Raw genomic sequence first — 24,058 nt, 5'->3', positions numbered from 1 at the left:
CACTTACAAAAAATATGCAAACCAAGGCGTTTGCAATGCCTATATAAACAGCGACACTAATATATTGCATTTAGCTGCTGAAAACTGTTCATGATGGGAAAGGTATGTCTTTAAAATACTTAGTTATTCTAATGATCATGAATGAGAGTGCTCATTATTAAGTAATAAAAATAAAACTTTTAGAGACTTATATTCCATTTTTTAAGTGATGTTAATCACTTTTCACTTTGCTTTGTTATTATTTTACACCTTACATTAAGCCTCAATCGTATTTCTAATAGACTTATAATTTACACTAGGGGGTACATTATCGTCTACTGTATAATAGTTATTCATTTACAAAATGTTAGTAATATCCTCTGAAAACACATTTCTTGAAAGTAAGCCACCTTTGCAATCATGATAATGTATAATCTTTGCAGAAAATGATTCACATTTTTATTACAAAACAGATCATCTTTTACGAGGACAAGAACTTTCAAGGACAATCATACGAGTGCAACAGTGACTCTGCTGATCTGCACTCATTCTTCAGTCGCTGCAACTCAATTCAAGTTGATAATGGGAACTGGATGCTGTATGAGCACCCCAACTTCAAAGGGCACCAGTACTTTCTGAAGAGAGGTGACTATCGAGATATCCAGCAATGGTCAGGATTCAATGATTTCATCAGGTCCTGCCGGTTGATACAACAGGTAGGATATCTGTGTTTTCTATTCAACACACTTTGTTTTATAAGCACTATTTTATACCTATAATTTATGAGCAGAAAGGCCTGAATGTGTGTACCGTATATACTCGAGTATAAGCCGAGTCTTTCAGCCCCCAAAATATGCTGAAAAACGCTACCTCGGCTTATACTCGGGTCAAGCACAAAAACGGTCGCCGGCGTCTAAGAATAGTCGCCGGCGCCTAAGAATAGTCGTGGCGTCCAAGAATATTCGCCGGCGTCCAAGAATAGTCTCCAAGAATATTCGCCGGCGTCCAAGAATGGTCGCCGGCATCCAAAAACGAGACGCCGGCACCTCCAATGGGAGCAGATACCCTCAATTTTTTGATTGAAACTTAACAGAAGCTGCTGCATTTCTCGCCCTCGGCTTATACTCGAGTCAATAAGCTTTCCCAGTTTTTGGAGGTAAAATTAGGTACCTCGGCTTATACTCGGGGCGGCTTATACTCAAGTATATACGGTATGTGATTTATAAAGTCACTGTATTAGTTTGAGTCCTACATTTATATTCAAACACAGGCGAATGTGCCCAGTTATGCGAAAATAATATTGATTTTTTTCCCATTGTATTTACAAAATCTTTAGCAATCTGCCATTAGTATTTTCAGTATTAATATTATTTTAGTTAATTGTGCCATTTGCATTTCTCAAGGAAATATGCTATTTTACATAATATTTTATATAGCCCAATAATACTTTTAAAACTTCAACAAGAATGAATGCATTCCTTTTTTCCCTTATTTTTTTAAGTGGAACTATGTATTCTTAATTTCTTTTCCTAAGAATCGTGGCACTTTGCGGATCAGAATCTATGAAAAGGAAGAATTTGGAGGCCAAATGAAGGAATTTACTCAAGACTGCCCAAACGTTCAGGAACAGTTCAGATTTAATAATATCCACTCATGCAACATCCCTGAGGGTCAATGGATTTTCTATGAAGAGCCTAACTACAAAGGACAACAGTACTACCTAAGAACTGGAGAATACACAAGATTTTCTGAATGGGGTTCTAGCAGCTCCAAAGTGGGTTCATTCCGAAAAATCTTAGATTTCTGCTAACATTCTAATATAATAAAATAAACGATTAGAGCAAACAAAATCAATTTCCTCTTTTTTTCAGTTTCTTCATCAAAATACTTTATAGCAGGTAACCAGTTTCATCACCTATCTTACATTTGTACTGTGACTTGGTACAAATTGGTTAAAAGTGTTCTATTAAAGTTTCTATTTCCAATTAAAATGTTTTAATTTAAAAAAAAATTAATTTAAAAAAAATTTAATTTAGAGACTAAATTGATCTTTGTTTATCAACTATAATCCTATGGTAGATACTAAATAAGCTATGTAAGGTCAGGGTTTGCATAATTCTGTAAGGAAATATAATAAAAAAAGATGTCATCTAAATCATGCAAATGTATATGCACAGGTATATAGTATATTATACTGGTATTACATAGTATATTATGTCAAAGTTATTGATACTGAAGAAAGGTAACAATGTAAGCTAAAAATATATAACACTATAGCAATTAAAGGGAAAATGTATCAATAGAAAGATGAGTATAATATCTAATCTCTAATCTAATCTAATTCATTCATTTTTAAATTTGTAGCAGACTCAGATTATTGCAAAGCAGGTAGCTATAATGATCTTCTTGGAAAATAGCTTTAATCACCAGTAGAGTAAATAGATGTAGGTTAGGCCCCACAGCAAAATTAATTTAGGGCCGAAAAACATTGTTAAGATGACATATTTTACCAATATATATTGTAATTGCTTGTTAATTAAGGCCCTACAGGGCTCTCTACACTCCTGGGCCTCCTGCAGCCATAGGGTCTGCTTCATCTGTAGTTATGCCCATTAGAAAAAGTAAAGGGAAGCCACTAATTGTGTTTATTGATAGCCAGTACAGTCAACACCTCTGATCTACATTAGTAGCGCTATCATATATACTTCTCAAAATTGAAATGGTAATCAGATAAAAGATTTATTTTTCTTTTGTTACAAATGCATATACCCCTTGGTTTAACAGAAGGGTACACCTGTTTTACATTTAGGGGCAGATTTATCAAGGGTCGGATTTCGAAGTAAAAAATACTTTGAAATTCGACCATCGAATTAAAATACTTTGACTCCGAATATCGAAGTTGAAGGATTTTTCACCGAATTTGGCCATCGAACAATCGAAGTAAAATCGATTGGAACAATTTTAGTGTACGATCAAATGATTTTACTTCGATGTGTAAAGACTTAGAAAAATGATCTAGAAGGTCCCCATAGGCTAACATGGCACTTCAGCAGGTTTAATATGAAGTCGAAGTTTTTTTTAAAGAGACAGTACTTCGATTTTCGAAGTCGAACTTTTTTACTTCGAATCGAAGTCGAATTTAGGCCTATTCGTTGGTCGAAATAGTTCGAAATTCAAAGTTTTTACATTTGAAAATTCACTTCGACAGTTAGTAAATATGCTCCTTAGGTTTGGTGCCGCCCACATACTGTAGTCTAGGACTCCTAGCATACTCAGGTCACACACTCACGTGTATGTGAATACCTCAAAGGATTGAGTACAGCAATTCAGCAGGTTTTAGATGGTGAACGGTTGAAGTCGAACTTTTAAAGCATGGATCCCCAACCTTTTGAAAAACATTCAGAAGTAAAAGGAGTTGGGGAGCAACACTTGCATGAAAAATGTTCTTGGGCTGCCCAATAAGTGCTGTGATTGGTCATTTGGTAGCCCCTATGTGGATTGTCAACCTACATTGAGGCTCTGTCTTGCAGTGCACTGGGTTTTTATACAACCAAGCCTGGAATTCAAAAATAAGTTCCTGCTTTGAGGCCACTGGGAGCAACAATCAAGGGGTTGGAGAGCATCATGTTGCTCACGAGCTACTGGTTGGGGATCACTGTTTTAAAGAGACAATACATGATAAATTTTGATATTCAAATTCTTTTCAAATTCTAATTGAATTTGGACGCTTCCCTAGTCGAAGTACACAAAAAATAGCTCGGAATTTGAATTTTTTTGAATTCGAAAATTCACCTCAACCTTTGATAAATCTGCCCCTATAAGGCCGACCCACTAAGAAGCCATGTTCTAATATCTTTCACTGATGAGATCTAACAAGATCCAAATAGGCTCTGAACTATTAGGCTGTATCAGTGCCATATCTGTGAAGATATTCTCTCCCTGAATCATTTGTGATGACTGACGCATAAGATAGCTTTAAGAAGGAGTTGGATGGCTTTTTAGCAAGTGAGGGAATAAAGGGTTATTAAAGATGACTTGTAGTGCAAGTTGATTCAGGGACTAGTCTGACTGCCACCTTGGAGTCATGATGGAATTTAGGCAGGTTATACTGTATATAGACTTAAAAGGTTGAACTTGATGGATGTGTTTCTTTTTTCAACCTTACTTACTATGTTACTATGTTTTATAGATGGAAAGTAGTATTTTACATTGATTTTACAGAAACAAGGACATATGGTTGCAAAATGCAGCTCTCCAAGAATAACAAGAAAAACAATTGCAAGACTATTACCCTATTGCGTGAGTTGCCAGTACAGGGAGGACATGTTGGAGCACAACCATGCAAATAATGAGCAAGAGCCCCAACTCATATTATATGAATGCACAATGTGTCATCATGCTTTCTATTAGACTGCACCTCCAGTGGGGGAGTTATTTATTTTTTTTGTTACAGGTCTCCTTTAATTGAGAATCTCTTAATGTAGATACACTGCAAGCTATCTGTGGGTAGGACTCATCAATGACTCTCAGTATTTCTAACAAATATTTAGTATCATTTTTATTATTATTATTATTTTGCCTGATGATGCATACTAATCACAGAAACTGCAGTATTTATTCAATTATTTTATATATTTTCAGTTTTCATATTATCCTTTATTATTGCCTTTAGTAGATTATTTATTATGTTGAACATGTCTAAAAGATCCAATTCTTGCATTTGAAGCCCCCCAGTCAGTGCATTGCCTGTACTCTCCAGGTCTCAGGTAATACTGCCGTCCCTGGTAGTTTGGTTCCTCATAGAAGATCCATTGACCATCGAGCACATTGCAGGAGTTCATATCGTTGTAATGAAATTGTGCAAATACATCAGAACAATCCTCTGTAAATTCCATCATGTGACCTTTGAAGTCTTCTTTTTCATACATCCTCATTTTAAATGGACCACGATACTTATATAAAAAAAATAAAGATATATATTTAAAAGAGAAAATAGTCTAAAACTAAAAAAAAAGTAAATTTTTAAGAAAAAAGCCTATATTTAAAGAGGGAACTATCATGAGACATTGTAATAAGCAAAATACTTTGACAAAACAAAAACAATTCTCCCTTTTAATTGTACTAAACCTAATATTGTCTCAGGCTACTTGGTCAGATTCTTACTCTCTTAAGACCCCTTGCTACTTGTCTTTAGGTGGTCACACAGGGCCCAATAAGCCAAAAAATTATATACATGGCATAAGTCAGACTGTAAAGAGTCAAAGATTTATTTACTAGGTTAAGCATTTGCTGGGATAACCCTGGATGTCTGCTCATAGCCTATATTCTTTCTATTGTGCACAGTTCTTTATGGAAATTTACACGTATTATTGTCCTTTCCAGTGCCAAACTGGGGCAGTAGGACACCAGAAAAAAACCCAGTAGGCCCCACAGACCCCAACAACCCAGGCCTGCCCCCTCTAAAAAGTCCCCTCCGCATGGAACTGTGGGCGCCAGTGGTCTCCTCCCATTTCTGCTGGAAAGAAAGTGCAGTAGGGGGTGGTTTGTGGAGGAGCTGAAGCTCTCGGCTGTGGTGGGGGACCCTACAGGCAGCCCCAGTAGGCCCCAGATGCCCCAGTCTGACACTGGTCCTTACACCGGGCTTACAGTATGTTGACCATACTGTAGGTGTCCCTTAAAATATCCTAATATTTTCACTTCACTATTTTCACTGCTACCTCACTCACTGTATCACTGGAATTTAATGTATAAACATAATGTCATGGTGGGAGAAGCATAACCATCGAAATGGAATAATAAATAAAACGTGCACCTCCATTGTTGTACTTACTTGTGGAGTCAGGTGGCAAGATCTGATAGAATCACTGAATCCCATCCATTGCTTAAAATCCGGGTACTCCCCCCTTTTCAGGTAATATTGACGTCCTTTGTAGTTAGGGTGTTCATAGAGTATCCAGTTGCCACTTTCAACCCGAATGGAGTTGCATTGAATAAAATAAGAAGTCATGTCATTGCAATCTGAATCACACTCATAGGAGTGGCCCTGGAAGTTTTGGTCCTCATAGAAGGTGATCTGCAGACACAGTTGATGACAATAACCGTTAACTGTATTGGAAGCAAATTAGTATAGTACAGTTACGAAACCAAAACATGAATACTAGAGATGTCGCGAACTGTTCGCCGGCGAACTTGTTCGCGCGAACATCGGGTGTTCGCGCTCGCCGGAAGTTCGCGAACGTCGCGCGACGTTCGCCATTTTGGGTTCGCCATTGTTGGCGCTTTTTTTTGCCCTCTCACCCCAGACCAGCAGGTACATGGCAGCCAATCAGGAAGCTCTCCCCTGGACCACTCCCCTTCCCTATAAAAACCGAAGCCCTGCAGCGTTTTTTCACTCTGCCTGTGTGTGCTGAAGAGATAGTGTAGGGAGAGAGCTGCTGCCTGTTAGTGATTTCAGGGACAGTTGAAAGTTTGCTGGCTAGTAATCGTTTTGATACTGCTCTGTTATTGGAGGGACAGAAGTCTGCAGGGGTTTGAGGGACATTTTAGCTTAGGTAGCTTTGCTGGCTAGTAATCTACCTTCTACTGCAGTGCTCTGTATGTAGCTGCAGTGGGCAGCTGTCCTGCTTCTGATCTCATCTGCTGACTGCTGCAATAACAGTAGTCCTTGTAAGGACTGCTTTTATTTTTTTTTTTTTGTTTTACTACTACTACTACTACTATAAGAGCCCAGTGCTATTAGTCTAGCAGTGTTGGGGAGTGGGACTGGTGTGCTAATCTGCTGCTCCTAGTAGTTCAGCAGCACCAACTTTAATTTTTTTTTTTTAATATTCATTTTTTTTTTATTTTACTTTTTTTTATTTTACTACCGCTGTAGTAGTGTATAAGTTGACCTTTTAGGCATTATTTGCCCTGTAGGCATTTTTTGCCCAGTGTGTTATTCAACCAACTGCCATCTAGCTGTGTGACCTTGTTCACATTCTGTCTAAATATCCATAATATTACCGTCTCCAGAAAAAACACCGGAGTGACTTTTTTCAAGCAGCCATAATATATTTTACGTAATCCGTATCCATCGCTGTAGTAGTGTATAAGTTGACCTTTTAGGCATTATTTGCCCAGTTTTTTTTGGCCGCAGCCACTGAAGCACAGAGGCCAGAAAAAATATGCCATATAAATGCTGAAAATAGTCATTTTTTGCCATACGTTGACTCAACGTATATGGCAAAAAATTACTATTTTCAGCATTTATATGGCATATTTTTTCTGGCAACTGTGCTTCAGTGGCTGCAACCAAAAAAACTGGGCAAACAATGTCTACAAGGTCAACGTATGGCGAAAAATGACTATTTTCAGCATTTATATGGCATATTTTTTCTGGCAACTGTGCTTCAGTGGCTGCGTCCAAAAAAACTGGGCAAACAATGCCTACAAGGTCAACGTATGGCAGTTGTTTAAAGAGAACAGCAGATTACTAGCCAGCAAAGCTACCTAAGCTAAAATGTCCCTCAAATCCCTGCAGACTTCTGTCCCTCCAATACAGAGCAGTATCAAGCAGATTACTAGCCAGCAAACTTACTATCATCTGTCCCTGAAATCACTAACAGCTCTCCCCCTACACTATCTCTTCCAAGCACACACAGGCAGATTTTTCAGATACATTTTTGCCCTTGATCCCCCTCTGGCATGCCACTGTCCAGGTCGTTGCACCCTTTAAACAACTTTAAAATCATTTTTCTGGCCAGAAATTTTTTTTTTAGATGTTAAAGTTCGCCTTCCCATTGAAGTCTATGGGGTTCGCGAACCGTTCGCGAACCGCTCGCGTTTTTGCGCAAGTTCGCGAATATGTTCGCGAACTTTTTTTCCGACGTTCGCTACATCCCTAATGAATACCAGTATTAGGCGGAAAATGTTTTTGTTACTAACAATGGCAGATAGCAATCTGTATGCTGTATACAGTTCCTCTTTCCTGGTCCAGTCTTACTAACAGCTTATGGGTATCCTCACAGCACCAAACATGGCTTAATGAATGGGACATTCTGGTAAAGGAACCGATGATGGGCTGTTGATAAAATACAAGGAAATCTAGAACAGCTCAAAGCATATGAAATGAGGCATTGATTGATTTGCCTGACTGTGGGGAACATTTACCCTTTTAGGAAAGTTTTTAATAAATGTGATAAAATTGGAACCTTTGGAACCCATTTCAAATTTTAATAAAGTTGTACCTTAGGGGCAGATTTAGCAAAATCGGAGTTTCGGTTTTTTTCTCACAAAAAAACTAGAGAGCTAATACATGACACAATATTCTTTAAAACCTCAAATAGCCATGATTTATCAAAAAAAAAAAGTTGCGCGAAGAAACTCAGCAAATAAAATCTGCCATTTTTTTTATAGAAGTCAATAGAAATGGTCTCAAACTATATATTTTTTTTAAAACATTTGAGATTTTCAGTATCATTGAAAATCAGTAGAACAGTGTGATTTTCACATGAGTGCAACTTTTCTTCTGTGGAAAAAAAAGGCAACTGGGATTATTCCATCCAAATGATTTCTTTTATGTAACTTATTTAACTTGTTTTTTATTTACTTATTTTTTTTTGATCATAATAGTGCAATGTCCCGGAACCCGAGCGTAATAGCAGGCACCACAACTTTACAATGCATGAACCATTATGAAATAATGTTGTTATACTGTTCCTTGCTATACACCTGTCTAAGTTCTGCCTAAATTAAAAGTATTCAATGATAGTCTGGGCTATATACAGTATGACTGCGTATGGATTTTTTAATAGAAGAACAAGCATGCATAAGCAAAAGAGAGAAAAGTGATTTTTGCCAAAACAAGTTGAGCAAAAGACTAAAGAGATAAGAGAGATATAAATTAAATAAGTATTGGATAAATGAAAATGGTTGTATGTAAGAAATGGAGTGACAAAATGGCCGCATTAACAATGATAAGGAACACTGAGGGGCAGATTCATCAGGAGTCGAAGTGAAAATTCAAATTTTTGAGGTTTTTTTTAAGTGAAATTCGACTAGGGAATAGTTAAAATTCGATTTGAGTTTTTTTTAAAAATAATTGAATTTGATTTTCAAAATGTATCATGTACTGGCCCTTTAAGAATTCAAATGTAACTATTTCCCACCTTAAACATGCCAAATTGCTGTTTTAGCCTATGGAGGACATCATGGGATCAATTTGGAGTTGTTTGCAGCCATCCTGAAAATCTATTTTTTTTTTCGATCCCATGCACTCGAGTTTGAAAAATTAAATTTTTTTCATAAATTGCAGTTGGTCGAATTTTGGTTGAATTTCAAGTTCATGGGTGTCAGCTCTGCCCCTGAGAGTGCAAACCAGAGAGGTGCAAAATCATACAGGAGAAAGATAAATATAACATAACAAAGTACCAGGATGGTTGTATGCTAAATTTAACCATGTGATTAGGAAATTCATTACAGTTTTTAAACCTTTGTTTTTACTTAATGTCTCTTACCTTTCCCATTTTGGCTGAAAACTTTACAAAGAAAGTATAAGGGAGAGGTGATAGTTGATAATGAGAGTCCTTATATATAGTCTCTCTTTCTGTGTTTTCCCCAGGAAAGAGAATGTATGACTCATGTATGCTTACATGCTCTTATATGTATGCATTACCTATGTAAATATCTGAGTGCACGTGTTTGTAAAGCTAACATTTTCTGCCAAGTAAGAGAATGTAAAGTTTTATTGTCTACTATTGTGGTGAAAAACGTCTTTGTCCAGATTTCAATTGTATTTTTGTAGAGCAAGGCATGTCAAAACAAAAAAATGGGAAAGCATTTTCCAGCTGTACGATGCACAGATAATAGGTAGTAATCTATTGTACATTTCCAGTTCATCATCATGGGTTTACAATAATTCAGTTCCAAACTGCCTGGAAAAATCCAGATTTTTCTTGTGTTTTTCTATAACTACACTGAATGGGAATGAATTTCCTAGCATCATTTTTTAGAGTTGGTAAATATGCTCTTAGTTGTTTTTTGTATATTTCTCCTACTGTAGATGCTATAATGTAGTGCAATCAGCAGAACCTCTAGCATTCTGAGAAGTAATTGGTGGATTACCAGTTTGCTGCCCAGTTTCCAATTTAGACAAATCACTCTGCAGCATCCTGCATGGAACCTATAGTTCTGCACAATTTAGTATCATCTGCAAAAATCAGTACTTTCAATACCCACCTCCAGGTCATTAATAAACAAGTTGAAAAGCAAGGGACCTAGTACAGAGCCCTGTGGTACTCCACTAACAACACTGGTCCAATTAGAAAATGTACCACCACTCTTTGTAGTCTATCTTTTAGCCTGTTCTCTATCCAGGTCACTGTGCCCTGCATAGTTACACCACTGTTTAAAATACATTTAGGAGCCTATTTAAGATTGCGCGTGCTGCTGAAAGATCAGTCCTTGGAATAGAAAATAGATTAGTAAAGGAGTCTGAGAAAGTATTTAAAAAATTCGTAGTCTCAATCCCACCCCACCATCCGGTGATTATTAGCTAAAATTAGAGAGTCAGTCGTTTGCCCTGATGCACGTTTCGCTATTAGCTTTTAAAGCTTATAGCGAAACATGCGTCAGGGCAACAGACGGACTCTCTGATTTTAGCTAATAATCACCGGATGGTGGGGTGGGATTGAGACTACGAATTTTTTAAATACTTTCTCAGACTCCTTTACTAATCTATTTTCTATTCCAAGGACTGTGGGGTTTGCGGTTTTGTAGGTTAAGATAGCCTCTTCCAAGTAAATATAGGAAGGTAATTTTGAGACCGCAGCCCTACTGACATTCTCCAACTTTGTGGTGCTCCTAGGGACCAGAAAAAATGAATAGCTAGATCTTGGGAGCAACTCCACCCTCTATACAATTTTTCACCTTTCCTTATCTTCATAGAAGGATAAAAATCAAGGGTTTATGTTCAAGATCTCAACAAATTAATTTTTTTTAATTACCAGCTTTAATTAATTGCACAAGCCACTTTATGTTGTGCACCTTAGATATAATGAATTTGTTGAATTAATTCAACTGCATAAGTCACTTTATTATTTATTAGAAATCGTAGTAAATTCATTTTAAAATCAATTGTATACCGTAATCAATTGCACAGGTCACTTTAGATAGTATGCACAATTCATTTAGATTTAAATTGTGTAATTAATTCATTGTACAAGTCACTTCTCAATTCATGAATTAGCCAGGTGGGTTGATTAAAACGTTAAGAGCTAATATATATAATCACTAATTAATTGGAGTTTTTACATCGAACGATTAAATCCTTCGAATCGAACGATAGAAGGATTTTCCTTCGATCAAAAAAACTTACAAATCTTATGGGGAAGGTCCCCATAGGCTAACATTGATGCACGGTAGGTTTAAAGTTGCGAAGTAGGTAGTCAAAGTTTTTTTTAAAGAGACAGTACTTCGACTATGGAATGGTCGAATAGTCGAGCGATTTTTAGTTTGAATCGTTCGATTCGAAGTCGTAGTCGAAGGTCAAAGTAGCCTATTCAATGGTAGAAAAAAAAAAAAGAAAAGTGGTGAAAAGTAAGTAAATACATTTTGTTGAGCACCTTCTGCTCTTGTTTTTTATAGACAAGGTTAGTGCTGTGTATATATCCCTCGTTCCTTTTCTTGCCAACTCTTACAAACTGTGAATTTTAACTTTATTGACCACTTTACATAATGGATATGATAACTGTATAAAATATTTAATTAGTCCATTCTCAAAAGTAAACCACAACCTCAATTCAGACACCACTAGGGAGTGTATTACCAAGTAGAAATATAAGGGGGTTTCCTTAAATATAAATTACATTTAAATTTTACAAAAAATTGGTTTAAGTTTAAGGGGTTCTCACTTTTAGTATGATGTAGTGAGTTATATACTGAAACAATTTGCAATCGGTTTTAATTTTTTATTATTTGTGGTTTGGGAGTTATTTAGCTTTTTATTCATCTTTTAAGCTCCAGTTTGAAATTTCAAATTACCCTAGCAACCACACATTGATTCGAATAAGAGACTGGAATATGAATAGGAGAGGGCCTAAATAGAAAGCTGAGTAATAAAAATAACAATAGCCTTTGTAACAGAAATGCTGGGAAATTGGTTGAAGGGGTTTATGTATCATCCAGATTTCTGTCATACTGGTTTTAAGCAACCAAGTAAATGTACATTTTTTCACGAGTCTGTGGCTAGCTGTAATAGCCGGAAAAAGGACCCGGTTTACAAGAGTGTTGAGTGTTGGGCGGGATCCGATTCCAGATGGACGGTCCGGGTTTGCCCAACACCTGAGAGAGGAACAGGTGTTCTCTCTCCTTAAGTAGGGAAGGGATTGTGTGTGTGTCTCTCTCAATCCTGGGAAAAAGAGCAGGCAGTGCAGGCCTGTGTGAGAGAGCCAGATTCATGTGAGTACGTGCTGTGCCACAAATACGTTTTCTGTTAGGTGCTGGATGTTAGATCCTCAGCTAGTTAGTTAGGAGCTAATTGTTTAGTTAGTGCCGGACAGGCAAGGTTTTATTTTCATTTTTGTTTGTTTTGATTCCTGTCTTCCTGCCAACCAGACAAATAAAACTGGTTGTGGCCAGTTGCACATTACCAACCAGTTTTGTGTTGTTTTGCGTGGACTCCAATACTGCTGTGCACCCGTCTACCCCCCAGGAGACGATGACCCTGTTACCTCAAATGGTTACACCTTAAAGAGCATTTGTTTATTGATGGGGTCAATGACCCCCATTTGGAATCTGGAAAGACTATGGAATGGTCGAATAGTCGAGCGATTTTTAGTTTGAATCGTTCGATTCAAAGTCGTAGTCGAAGGTCGAAGTAGCCTATTTGATGGTCGAAAAAAAAAAAAAAAGTGGGGAAAAGTAAGTAAATACATTTTGTTGAGCACCTTCTGCTCTTGTTGTTTATAGACAAGGTTAGTGCTGTGTATATATCCCTCGTTCCTGCTCTGCCTGTGTGTGCCCTGCTCTGCCTGCTTGTGCCCTACTCTGCCTGTGTGTGCCCTGCTCTGCCTGTGGAACATAAGCCTGCTATTTGCTCTGGGGGTTTAGCATTTAAAAATAATTTTTTGTTAGGGTCCCTAAGGTGTTTAATTATGTGCTGGGATGCTGTGTTATCCAAGGGGAAGAAGAGGCATATGGATTTAAGGGTATGTCTTAATATGACAACCTTTTTCACATATGAGTGATATCCATGCAGTGAGCACCAACCATTTGGTTTTTTGGTGTGCTACCACAATTAATGTGGACATGACCTCGTGGTAACATGGGTGTGGTTTAAAGTGGGTGTGGTTTAAAAACAGGGAGTGGTCAACAATGGCTTCTATTATAAGAAAAATTTCGGCCCTCAGTAACACAGAAGTTGGACAGCACTGCTCTATAATAAAAAAGTTTTACTTGCCCATTCTGACCAGGTATTTTGGTGTTAATTTATTAAGAATGTACAGAATACAGAGCAATTTCAGCTTATATTATTTTAGATGTTCACTTAGCTGAAAAAGACTGTCATCTACTGTTAATTTTAAAAGACGTTATACTGAATACAATACAATGGGCCAAAATCACAAAACAAATTGATATATAGATTCTCAAATTTAAAAAAAAATAGCTTGCGAGTCTTTATAATGGTTATCCTATATTTTTATTTCCAGATATTAATCTGAGCAAAATTCTTATGGACCGGTAATATAAATAACAAGGTAAATGGATTGGTGGCCAATGGCATTGAAAAAAAATTTACAAAGTAGAAAGATTAATGAAACACCTGTAAAATAGATAAAATACACAATTCCTAGCAGGGATAGCTGATCCTCTGACATACAATGTTTGTCAGGTACAAGGGCAAGACCTGTCCTCACACTGGGGACACACAAGGGTTGCAAAGGCCATCCTACCGCTGAACTGGATGCAGGACAACCTCTCCCTTTAATCTGAAGCTCCAATCTTGTCCAATATGAGTACAAACACAGTTTAATTTTTACTGCAGCTCCTTTACTCAAACGCTGCTCTCCACAGATCTGGTTCTGGCTGGCTGCTGCAGCAGAGGCTTCTTTTAAAAAGAAAAACTATACCCCCAAAATGAATACTTAAGCAACAGATATTTTATATTATATTAAGTGGCATATTAAAGAATCTCACCAAACTGGAATATATATTTAAGTAAATATTGCCCTTTTTCATCTCTTGCCTTGAACCACCATACTACAACTCTAACAGGAAGAAGTGTGGAAGCAAAAGACAGAACTCTGACTGTTAATTGGCTCATGTGACCTAACAAGTATAGTTTGTTTTGTATGTTTGTGTGCACAGTGAATCGTACGATCCCAGGGGGCGGCCCTTATTTTTTTTAAATTTTCTATTTATGATTACCCAATGGCACATACTACTAAGAAGAACATTATTATGAGAATGGTTTATTTACATGAAGCAGGGTTTTAGTTGTTTTATACAATAACTTTTTATGGAGACCTACATTGTTTGGGGGGTATAGTTTTCCTTTAAACTGCTTTTGTAACCCTGTGCATTTGGCTCCGAAGCAAAGTACTACCCTGTGTCCTCCTCCTCTCGTAGAGATTCACTGGGGCTCCCAGCCAATCGGATTTCTCTCCAGCCTGTAATTTGGCCGGATGATGTCACAGACAAAAAAAACAAGGGAAAGACTTGTCTGATCCTCTGCAAACATTTACACATTAAATAAACCTAAGTGGATTGTTTTGATGCCAATATGAATTCATGCAGCTTAGTTTTGCTCAAGTAGAAGGCATTGCTTTATTGTTACTGAGAAAAAGAAAATTGTTTTTAGAAATTAGAATTATTTGCTTAAAACTGAGTCTTTCTGTAACTTGGAGTGTTCTAGATAACAGGTTCCAGATTAGGGATCTCTTACATATACTACAATGTTTTTTATTAAACTTGTGTGTGCATTTGTAAAAACTGTGTGTGCAAGTCAGAATAAATCAAAAATGTGTTTTCACACAAAAATCTTTGTGCGCACCACAATTTGTTGCATGCACAGGCTTCAATATCTGTGTGCCTGTGCATGAGTATAAAGCGGCTTTTATATACAATCTCTCTTGCTGATGCCTGCAGAAATGAGGAATTGAGCCAATGGTTTTCTGTACAGTAAAAAGAAAGTATACAGTAGCTATTGTAGACTAGCTGAAACTGTTCTCGGGTTTGTTCTAGTTGCATCCATGTTGCTGACTGTAGCTGGATAACTCTAAATGGTATTGTCAAAAGCCTGATGCCAAATATTAGCCCAGATATATTAAAAAAAAAATTATAATATAAAATTATAAGGTATATTGATTCTGTTCAAATGCATTTGTTTTAAACTAGTACTACTGTTTTTTAGAAAAATTAAATAAAATATGCAAACATAGTTACTGCTCCCTCAGAAAGATTAAAGTGAATAATTTCCATAACAAAAAAATTTGAATCATACAAATTATACATTGGTATGCCAAAATCTAACCTTCAACTAACAATAAGGGAGTTATTTACTAAACTCCGAATGTTGAAAAATTTGTGGGTTTTTTTAGTATAAAATCTGAATTTTTAGTGGAAAAAAAATTCACGAATGGTTTCCAAATATCAATACCTAACTTTTCTGTCTGTATCTCCAGCCCCTCTTTCTCACTTTCCTTTCTCTATACCCTTATATCTATCTCTGTCCTTGCCCCATCTCTGTTCCTGTCCACTTCGCTGTCATTTCAAGTTCCATAGTATGTAATTAAAACTGTTGGATGTCATAGTCCTATTTCATAATTTATACAGTACATGTCAATAAAATGGGTGGTTCACCTTTATGTTAATTTTAGTATACTATAGAATGGCTAATTCTAAGCAAACTTTTCAAATGGCCTTAATTTTTTGTTTTTTTAAATAATTTTTTAAATATTTATCTTCTTCTTCTGACTCTTTCCAGCTTTCAAATGAGGGTCACTGACCCCACCTGAAAAAAACAAATGCTCTGTAAGGCTACATCTGTATAGTTATTGCTTTTTATCACTCATCAGAATACTTTCTTCTTCAAACAACCAAACATTATTATTGCAATGTGTAGCATATTATCCTTCACAAGTATAAAGATAAAATACAGCATGTGACAGGCAGCAAAGGTATAATTATCGGGCTCAGGGTCAAAGCCCCTCTTTTCTGTCAAGCCAAAATCAGTGTGGTTATTGCTATTTAATAGAAAAATCATTATTTTTACAATTTTTTTTGGGGGGGGGGGTTGCACTATGCATGTATATCTTTATTTATATAGGCCTATGTGCACAATGTTGTACCTTCTTCCACATGTGAGTTATTATACCTACCATTTCTGCTTCTTATACCAAAAATACTACTTTATATTTATTTAAATTAATACTTGTAATTAACTGAACAAATAACATTATTTGGGCCATTTACAATTCTTAGTGTAAGAGCACTAAGGGGTATATTTATCAAAGAGTGAAGTTCCGCCACTAGAGTGAAATTCCGCCAATCTCCATTCATTTCTATGGGATTTTTATAGGCGTGTTTATCAAAGGGTGAACTTTCACCCATTGATAAATACGCCTTTCAAAATCCCATAGAAATGAATTGAGAGCTGCGGAATTTCACTCTAGTGGCGGAACTTCACTCTTTGATAAATTTACCCCTAAGGGTGTAAACATGTGCCCCTTAGTGATCATTCAAGCAGCACTTCTTCCTTGTGGAAAGGTTGCACTGCGTACTTTACATCAGATAGCACATCTGGTGAGTGGTGCACAACAAAGCTTCAAGGGTGCAGGCCACCCCCATCCTTAGTACAGTGCCTCATGGTGCCACTCCCTAACTTGTGCATCTGATACAATCAGAGTACAGACTAGTGTGTGTGTTGTGTGAAGGTCATAGGAAAATTAGAATATAAGCTCTACTGGCAAGGACTGATATAAATTATGAATGATCTCTGTAAAGTACTGAAGAGTATGTTGGCATTATATAAATACAGTTTATTACATAAAACATATTATATTTTATGTTACAAATGAAAATGAAGTGGCTCTAAAATGGATGCAAATGTCAATTTATTTTTGGGCCCAACACCCTTCTTGTACTTTGGTTTGGTTACGCTATTTGTGCAGCCCAGTCTGCTCTGATGAATTGTGTACAAGTGCACCTAGTGACACTGGGGAACCCTGGAGTTACTGCCACCCAATCTGAACACTTTTAAAACACCAAATCGGTTACCAGGGGAGGCAAAAAGAAGCTCCTGGTACCTTTTTAAGAGCTGAATTTCTGTTTTTTTTTAACCGGAAATTCAGCTTTACTAATGCGAGATAGCGCTATTGCGCTCTCTGCGCTAGTGTTGCAGCCTCCCCCTGAACAGGTAAGTTGTTGTAGGAGCATCTGATTCATTAAGAATTCTACTTTTCTTTAATGGGAAACTGAACATGGTTAGGACGAGAAGGACTGAAAGGAGCCAAAAAGCCACTCGCAAGCAATTCCATGCAAAGTGAAGCCTTCTGAAATCAGAAGGTATTTACTTGTCTCATACCATACACACAGCACTGCCTAGATACCAAAAATGAGAGTTTTGATTTTTCTATAAGGCATCATTGGCGGAAACATGCAAACTATTTCTTTAGGCATTTCTATAGAGACCAGCACTAGGTCTAACCCACATTCTGGAGTTGACTAGCTGCTATAAATGATAAAAAGCCAATATTTGTCTCTATAGTCAATTCGCTAGTGTTACCACTCACATGGACATCGCCAATTTACTAATGGACACAGGCGCCAATTCGCTAGTGAAAGAGACAGTCTCTATCGGTTATTTGCACTCTATCACCAGGCGACTTTCTGATCTGGCGAACGGATGTTACCCAGCAAATTCACTAAAATGTGGATTTTACTGAACGTTACCTCTTTCGTCAGACTTGCCTTCGCCAGCTCAGACGGGGCTAAGTGCAATGGAGTGCATAGATCTTCCTCAATCTTCTGTCACTTATATCATATTATGTGAGTGAAAAAAGCATCATAGTTCAAAAAACTCTGGCGTCTTTTTTTCAGAGTGATAGCCTGCAATAGTCCTAAAAATTTTTTTTGGGGGTAACCGGTTTCCCCTATACATTTTCTAACATATAGAACATTAACTATACAGTGGGCTCATGCTCAGGGTATTATAACAACTCTATTTTCTTTATTAAGGTTCCCTGGACATGTGTAATTAACAGTGGAAATGTAATGTAGTAGCTGCAACATATAACATAAAGACGTCCATTCAACTTTAAATTTCCCACCGTATGCAAATTAATGGTTAATCAATTAGTGCAAGACCTCTAGCGAATTTGCGCTAGGCAGAAATGAATACTAGCCATCTTCGCTTTGAATTGTTCGCATTGCTGAAGTAACGCTAGCGAAAATTCGCCAGCTTCCGGCACCCAGGATGAAACTCCGCTTTTTAGTAAATTGGCATTGTCTCAGCGAATTTCCACTGGCGAAGTGCTGCAAAGGGGGTGAAGCGGATGATGGCAAATTATAGCCCTTGGCCACAATGACTATGGAATTCGAAAAAAAATTGTGGGGGGAAAAAAAACATGGCTACGTATGTTCAAGCAAGTAGACCTGTCCGTATATAGCCACCTTAAAGGAATACTGTCATGGGAAAAAAACATTTTCAAAATTAATCAGTTAATAGTGCTGCTCCAGCAGAATTCTGCACTGAAATTCATTTCTTAAAAGAGCAAACAGATTTTTTTATATTCAATTTTGAAATCTGACATGGGGACATATTGTCAATTTCCCAGCTGCCCCAAGTCATGTGACTTGTGCTCTGATAAACTTCAATCACTCTTTACTGCTGTATTGCAAGTTGGAGTGATATCATCCACCTCCCGTTCCCCCCCCCCAGCAACCAAACAAAAGAACAATGAGAATGTAACCAGATAACAGCTCCCTAATACAAGATAACAGCTGCCTGGTAGATCTAAGAACAACACTCAATAGTAAAAACCCATGTCCCACTGAGACACATTCAGTTACATTGAGAAGGAAAAACAGCAGCCTGCCAGAAAGCATTTCTCTCCTAAAGTGCAGGCACAAGTCACATAACACGGGACAGCTGGAAAATTGACAACATGTCTAGCCCCATGTCAGATTTCAAAATTGAATATAAAAAAATCTGTTTGCTCTTTTGAGAAATGGATTTCAGTGCAGAATTCTGCTGGAGTAGCACTATTAACTGATGCGTTTTGAAAAAAACATGTTTTCCGATGACAGGATCCCTTTAATGGGATTGTGTAATGTAGAAAATGAAAAGTCCCAAGCCTTTTGGATAGCAGAAGGAAATAAAAAATTAAATTGTTGATAGTAAATTGTATCAAATATAGAAATACAGAAAGAGGTGGAATACAGTGTGAAATGGAAACAGTTCCTAGCATAAATATAAAAAAAACAATAAACAAATCATAATTATAACAGAAAGTTAAAAATACTATATTTCATTAGACTTTATTACATACAGCATATTGCAACTCATCTTTTTCATGCCCTGTAGGTATCGGTACAAATCCTGACATTTAGCTGCACATTTCTATACAGAGAATGTTATAGCAACAAGTCCTATTGTGGCCATAATTTCTCAATACAGTCTGTAGGTGCAAGCAAATTTATAGAATTGAATTTGCCTGTTCATACAGTATAGAACAGTTACAACTGGATTGCTGAGTACAGTGGATACTTTTTACATTCACCTAACTGTACAGGAAGTTGTCACCATATCTCTTAATTCCTGCAAACTTCAGCATGAGCCAATATATATATAAAAGCCTCTCTCTGCTGTCCTTGATCAGTGCAGCACGTTTGCCCACACGTCCAGTCATTCAGAATGGGAAAGGTATGGTAAATTATATAAAGCCACATTTAGAAATAAGAATTGCTTTTTGATGCAAATACTTAAATACGTAAATGTTTTTAGAGTCAAAATTGTTTAACATTGCCTGTGTAATAATGTGTAAAGAAGCAAGGTTTTCGGGAAATTGTTTTCATCAACTTCCTAAAAGTTATTGACACTTATTGGATAACGGGCATGCGTGATGTTTTCTGTATAATCATTTTTTTAGCCGATGAAGGAATGCCGCAACTTAAGTCTGCCCAAGAAAGCTTACAATCTAGATACAAGAATAACAATATGGGTATGGGATCACTTATCTGGAAGCTTATACAGAAAGCTCTGACTTACAGGATGGACATCACCAATAGAGTTTTTTTTGTTTGTTGGCTCCTTCCAACTTTAATTGAGAATTCATTTCAGTAAGACTTTTTAATGTAAGTTTAATGAATGTATCAAGCACGGTAAATATCACTTAAATCAACAGGATCAATTAAGCTGCAATTAATTGCACTTTTGTTGTTATGAAAAATGTGAAAACTAAGGGGGTTATTTATCAAAACCTGAATTTTCCGGGTTTGGGTTTTAAAGGAAAAAAAACACATTTTTTTGTTGTTAAAAGTCTGTATAAAAAAAGTACTCCAACTCAGATTTGCCTAGTTCATGTAAAAGTCAATGGCAGATGTCTCTTTTACAATTGGAAGATATCCTGATCAGCGCTGGGTTTTATATGACAATCCGCAAAATTCGTGGTTTTTAGGTGATAAACTGAAAAAATTTGAGTTTTCAGGCGTCATATCGGAAAAATTAATACAATTCAAATCGTTTCGCGCACCAAATAATAACAAATAAGGTATAATTGTGGAGGGGAGTTTGGTCAAATTGGTTTTAATAAAATAATGAGAAAATTTTTAGTACATTACCCCCTAATGTCAGAATGTTGCTTATTTTCCTGTATACTGTAGATCATCTTCTACGAGGACAAAAACTTCCAGGGTCGCTCATATGAGTGCAACTCCGAATGTCCAGACTTGTCTTCATACTTTAGACGCTGCAACTCCATTCGAGTGGAAAGTGGAGACTGGATTCTCTATGAACATCCCAATTACAGAGGGCATCAATACTACCTACGTAGGGGAGAATATCCTGATTTTCAGCAATGGATGGGTTTCAATGACTGCATTAAATCCTGCCGCCTGAGCCCACAGGTAAGAATATCAAATACTATATATGCCACCTAAAGCATGCACACACACCACTTAAACAGAATATCTGTAAGTCATTGATAAGATAAATGAGCAACTACTATTAATACTAAATTTTTAGTACTGCATGAATACAGTGGTTTCCTCAGAAAAGAGCCCAAAGGCAGGGTTCAAAGTTTGACAAACATGGTGGTCTACACTTTTTTTTGCACCCTGCTCTACCATTCATAAATTAGCCCTCTAGTCCTAATAGGACCCTCTAGGACTAATTTTTGCTTGCCATTATCTGTGACCCCAACAACCAGATAGAATGTTAAACTGCAGGCTGGAGAAAGCTGGAAGAGTGGCAACCTCAAATGGCCCACAGCATTATTTTTTATACTATATAAAAAGTTCATTTTAAACTTTACAGCAACAGGCATGTCTACCGTATATACTAAAATGATTTATCTATGTATAATGACCACATCGGGGCCAGGGTGATGCATGTATAACCTGCCACTTATCCTAGGAACTCCACAATGACAGACAAAAACTATCTTTATAAAAGTGTAAAAATAAACCCAAAATACAAATCCAAAATATACATAATTATATGTAAAATGTAAGGTTATAAACAAAATATTCAACAAGAAGGGGCATTCAATGTTCATCAGTCAATTTTCCATAAAACTGATAAGAAAATAGCCCGCTATGTAATCTCCTCAGATTAAGGTATCTATTTTTTTTATATTTTTTGTTGTATATCTGTTAAATAGTAGTCAATGTATTAGACATTTTGAAAAGCAAGTGTAAAGTTTAAGGACCGAAATGTATTCACTAAGGGTGAACTATGGTGACACCATGTGGTGAGAAAATTGAAACATGTTGTTCAGTATAAAGTCTTATCAGCCAGCTGAATTTACTTGTGACATTACTTTAGGTGCTGTTTTTTCGGGAAAGCGAAGATATAAAAATGTACAATTGTAACATGCATGCCCCAGGGGGGTTACAACAGTTTTGCATTGGTCTTGTTTTGCAGTTGAAAGGGGTAGCTGTTTCCCTTTCCAGGCAAAGTATTTTTTCCAGCAGTTTAGTCAGGTTTCCCTCATCTATAACATGGAAGTCGTGTGCTTGGCCTCTTTATGTGGATCTCCATTTGCTGGAGGGGGTGGATGGTGCAAGGAGAGCCAGAGGTGGAAGCAAGTCTCAGTAGGAGCAGACATCGTTAGGAAGGAATTGTAATAGCTCATTCTGAAATTAAGAGGCCAGATTAAGGTATTTAGTTGAGCAGTCTAAGGCTCCAATTAGGAGGTCAGGAGGGTTACATCCCCACAGTGTCATCCACCAGTATAGAGACTAAAGTGATTGGCCTCAGCAATAAAAGATTCCTGGAGTAAGGCATCACTGTGAGCATCCATTGGTGCAGGGGACTGGCTCACCTGTGAGTTCATCACAGAAATGAACAGTTAATGAAGGGCATTTCTTAAATACATATTTAGACTAGGGTGCAAGAGTAAAGGCTCTTACCCAATTAGAGCCAAAAACAATAAAGATTATAATTAGTCACTCTGCACACCACATCAGCAGCACACTGTGTTTAAGTTGCAAAAGTGCACCAAAATTTATTAAGCCCACATCATACAATTAGGCAACGTTTCGGGCCCACCTGGCCCTTTATCAAGCTTGATAAAGGGCCAGGTGGGCCCGAAACGTTGCCTAATTGTATGATGTGGGCTTAATAAATTTTGGTGCACTTTTGCAACTTAAACACAGTGTGCTGCTGGTTCCTTTCTACATGTTATTATGACCCAGTGACAGGAGTGGGTCCTCCAGTTCAGCACCTGACATTACAAGAAGTGTGTATCAGTAAGGTGAGCGCTCCACGTTTACAGGTGTCTGCACACCACATCATTGACAGAAACAAAAGGTGTGCAAATTAAATTAATAATTTAACATGATTGCAAAGTCATCTAAAAATACAAATAAATACATACCACACACAGTGTCCCAATATACAGCAGCACCCAGGCTTACATGACAGATAGGTGTGTGGGAGAATACCCCAAAGTTTTGGACACAAGCCCAAAACCACTTTTAATTATTGGCTGCAGTAACATCAATTTTTTTATTAAAAGAATTCGTTAGTGTAGAAAGAAAAAAAAAACAACAAAGGCATATTAAACTTTTAAATCACTAAGTCATTATTACGAAATAACTTACTGAAACTCCGCTTGCGCTCCTCTTCAGAAAAAGCGATCCAGCAATCCATCTTGTGGCGCTTGATTTCTCCTCCGTGCTTTCCTTATAGGAGATAGCCAGGGAGGAGAAATCGAGCGCTGCATGATGGTAAGCTATTTCTTAATAAAGACTTACAGATTTAAAAGTTTAATATGTCTTTGTGGTGTTTTTTCGTTCTACACTAACACATTTTTTAATAAAGAAAATTGATGTTACCGATCCTTTAATCATCTCTGGTATACATACACTAACTTGATCATTTCATTTACAAGCACGAAGGATCATTTAGAATGAAGATCTATGAGAGAGATGATTTCAGAGGTCAGATGATGGAGTTCACTGAAGACTGTCCCAATGTCTATGAGAGATTTAATTTCCAGGACATCAACTCCTGCCAAGTCCTGGATGGCTACTGGATATTTTATGAGGAACCCAACTACAGGGGACGTCAATACTATCTGAGGCCTGGAGAGTACAGGAGATACAATGATTGGGGAGCCATGAACCCCAGGACTGGCTCATTTAGAAGAATTTACCATCACTATTGAACTGCCTTTAACCTGAAGATGTGTGATAAGATGAATTATAATTATTAACATAATGGCAGTTCTAAACTATATAAAATAAATATTCTGGCAAAAATAAAGTTTATTAGAACAATGATGTGTTGATTCAAGCATCATTATTAATGATTGCAATAAAAATGTACAATGCCTACAAAGCCATGCATAGTATATAAATATCTTAATTTAATCAGAAA

At 37.0% G+C, this 24,058-nt stretch overlaps 3 protein-coding genes across 3 annotated transcripts; 2 read left to right on the top strand and 1 right to left on the bottom strand.

Annotated features, from left to right (window-relative positions):
* The first annotated feature begins 16 nt into the window (after positions 1–16).
* cryga.6.S (crystallin gamma a gene 6 S homeolog) lies at positions 17–1,829 on the top strand. Its single transcript, XM_018237771.2, has 3 exons — positions 17–102; positions 453–695; positions 1,514–1,829. The coding sequence occupies exons 1-3, from the start codon at positions 91–93 to the stop codon at positions 1,787–1,789; spliced, it is 531 nt and encodes a 176-aa protein (XP_018093260.2). The 5' UTR covers positions 17–90; the 3' UTR covers positions 1,790–1,829.
* A 2,826-nt stretch (positions 1,830–4,655) lies between these two features.
* On the bottom strand, positions 4,656–9,482 carry cryga.7.S (crystallin gamma a gene 7 S homeolog). The gene is made up of 3 exons (XM_041578099.1): positions 9,474–9,482; positions 5,810–6,052; positions 4,656–4,931 (listed from the first exon to the last, which is right to left on the bottom strand). The coding sequence occupies exons 1-3, from the start codon at positions 9,480–9,482 to the stop codon at positions 4,656–4,658; spliced, it is 528 nt and encodes a 175-aa protein (XP_041434033.1).
* Positions 9,483–12,364: 2,882 nt separating this feature from the next.
* cryga.8.S (crystallin gamma a gene 8 S homeolog) lies at positions 12,365–24,058 on the top strand. The gene is made up of 3 exons (XM_041578480.1): positions 12,365–12,414; positions 20,839–21,081; positions 23,571–24,058. Exons 2-3 carry the CDS (start codon positions 21,037–21,039, stop codon positions 23,844–23,846), a joined length of 321 nt encoding a protein of 106 aa, XP_041434414.1. The 5' UTR covers positions 12,365–12,414; positions 20,839–21,036; the 3' UTR covers positions 23,847–24,058.

The sequence above is a fragment of the Xenopus laevis genome, chromosome 9_10S (assembly GCF_017654675.1).
Source record: "Xenopus laevis strain J_2021 chromosome 9_10S, Xenopus_laevis_v10.1, whole genome shotgun sequence".
Lineage (NCBI taxonomy): Eukaryota > Metazoa > Chordata > Amphibia > Anura > Pipidae > Xenopus > Xenopus laevis.
The sequence above is the reverse complement of the archived record's forward strand: the minus strand, read 5'-3'. Positions and strand labels throughout refer to the sequence as shown.

Excerpts from the sequence above, each read along its gene's own strand:
- cryga.8.S (XM_041578480.1), top strand. The coding sequence starts at position 21,037 with ATGGGTTTCAATGACTGCATTAAATCCTGCCGCCTGAGCCCACAG. Across the intron at positions 21,082-23,570 it reads CCTGCCGCCTGAGCCCACAG|CACGAAGGATCATTTAGAAT; the intron begins GTAAGAATATCA and ends TTCATTTACAAG.
- cryga.6.S (XM_018237771.2), top strand. Across the intron at positions 696-1,513 it reads CCTGCCGGTTGATACAACAG|AATCGTGGCACTTTGCGGAT; the intron begins GTAGGATATCTG and ends TCTTTTCCTAAG.
- cryga.7.S (XM_041578099.1), bottom strand. Across the intron at positions 4,932-5,809 it reads CTTGCCACCTGACTCCACAA|TATCGTGGTCCATTTAAAAT; the intron begins GTAAGTACAACA and ends TTTTTATATAAG.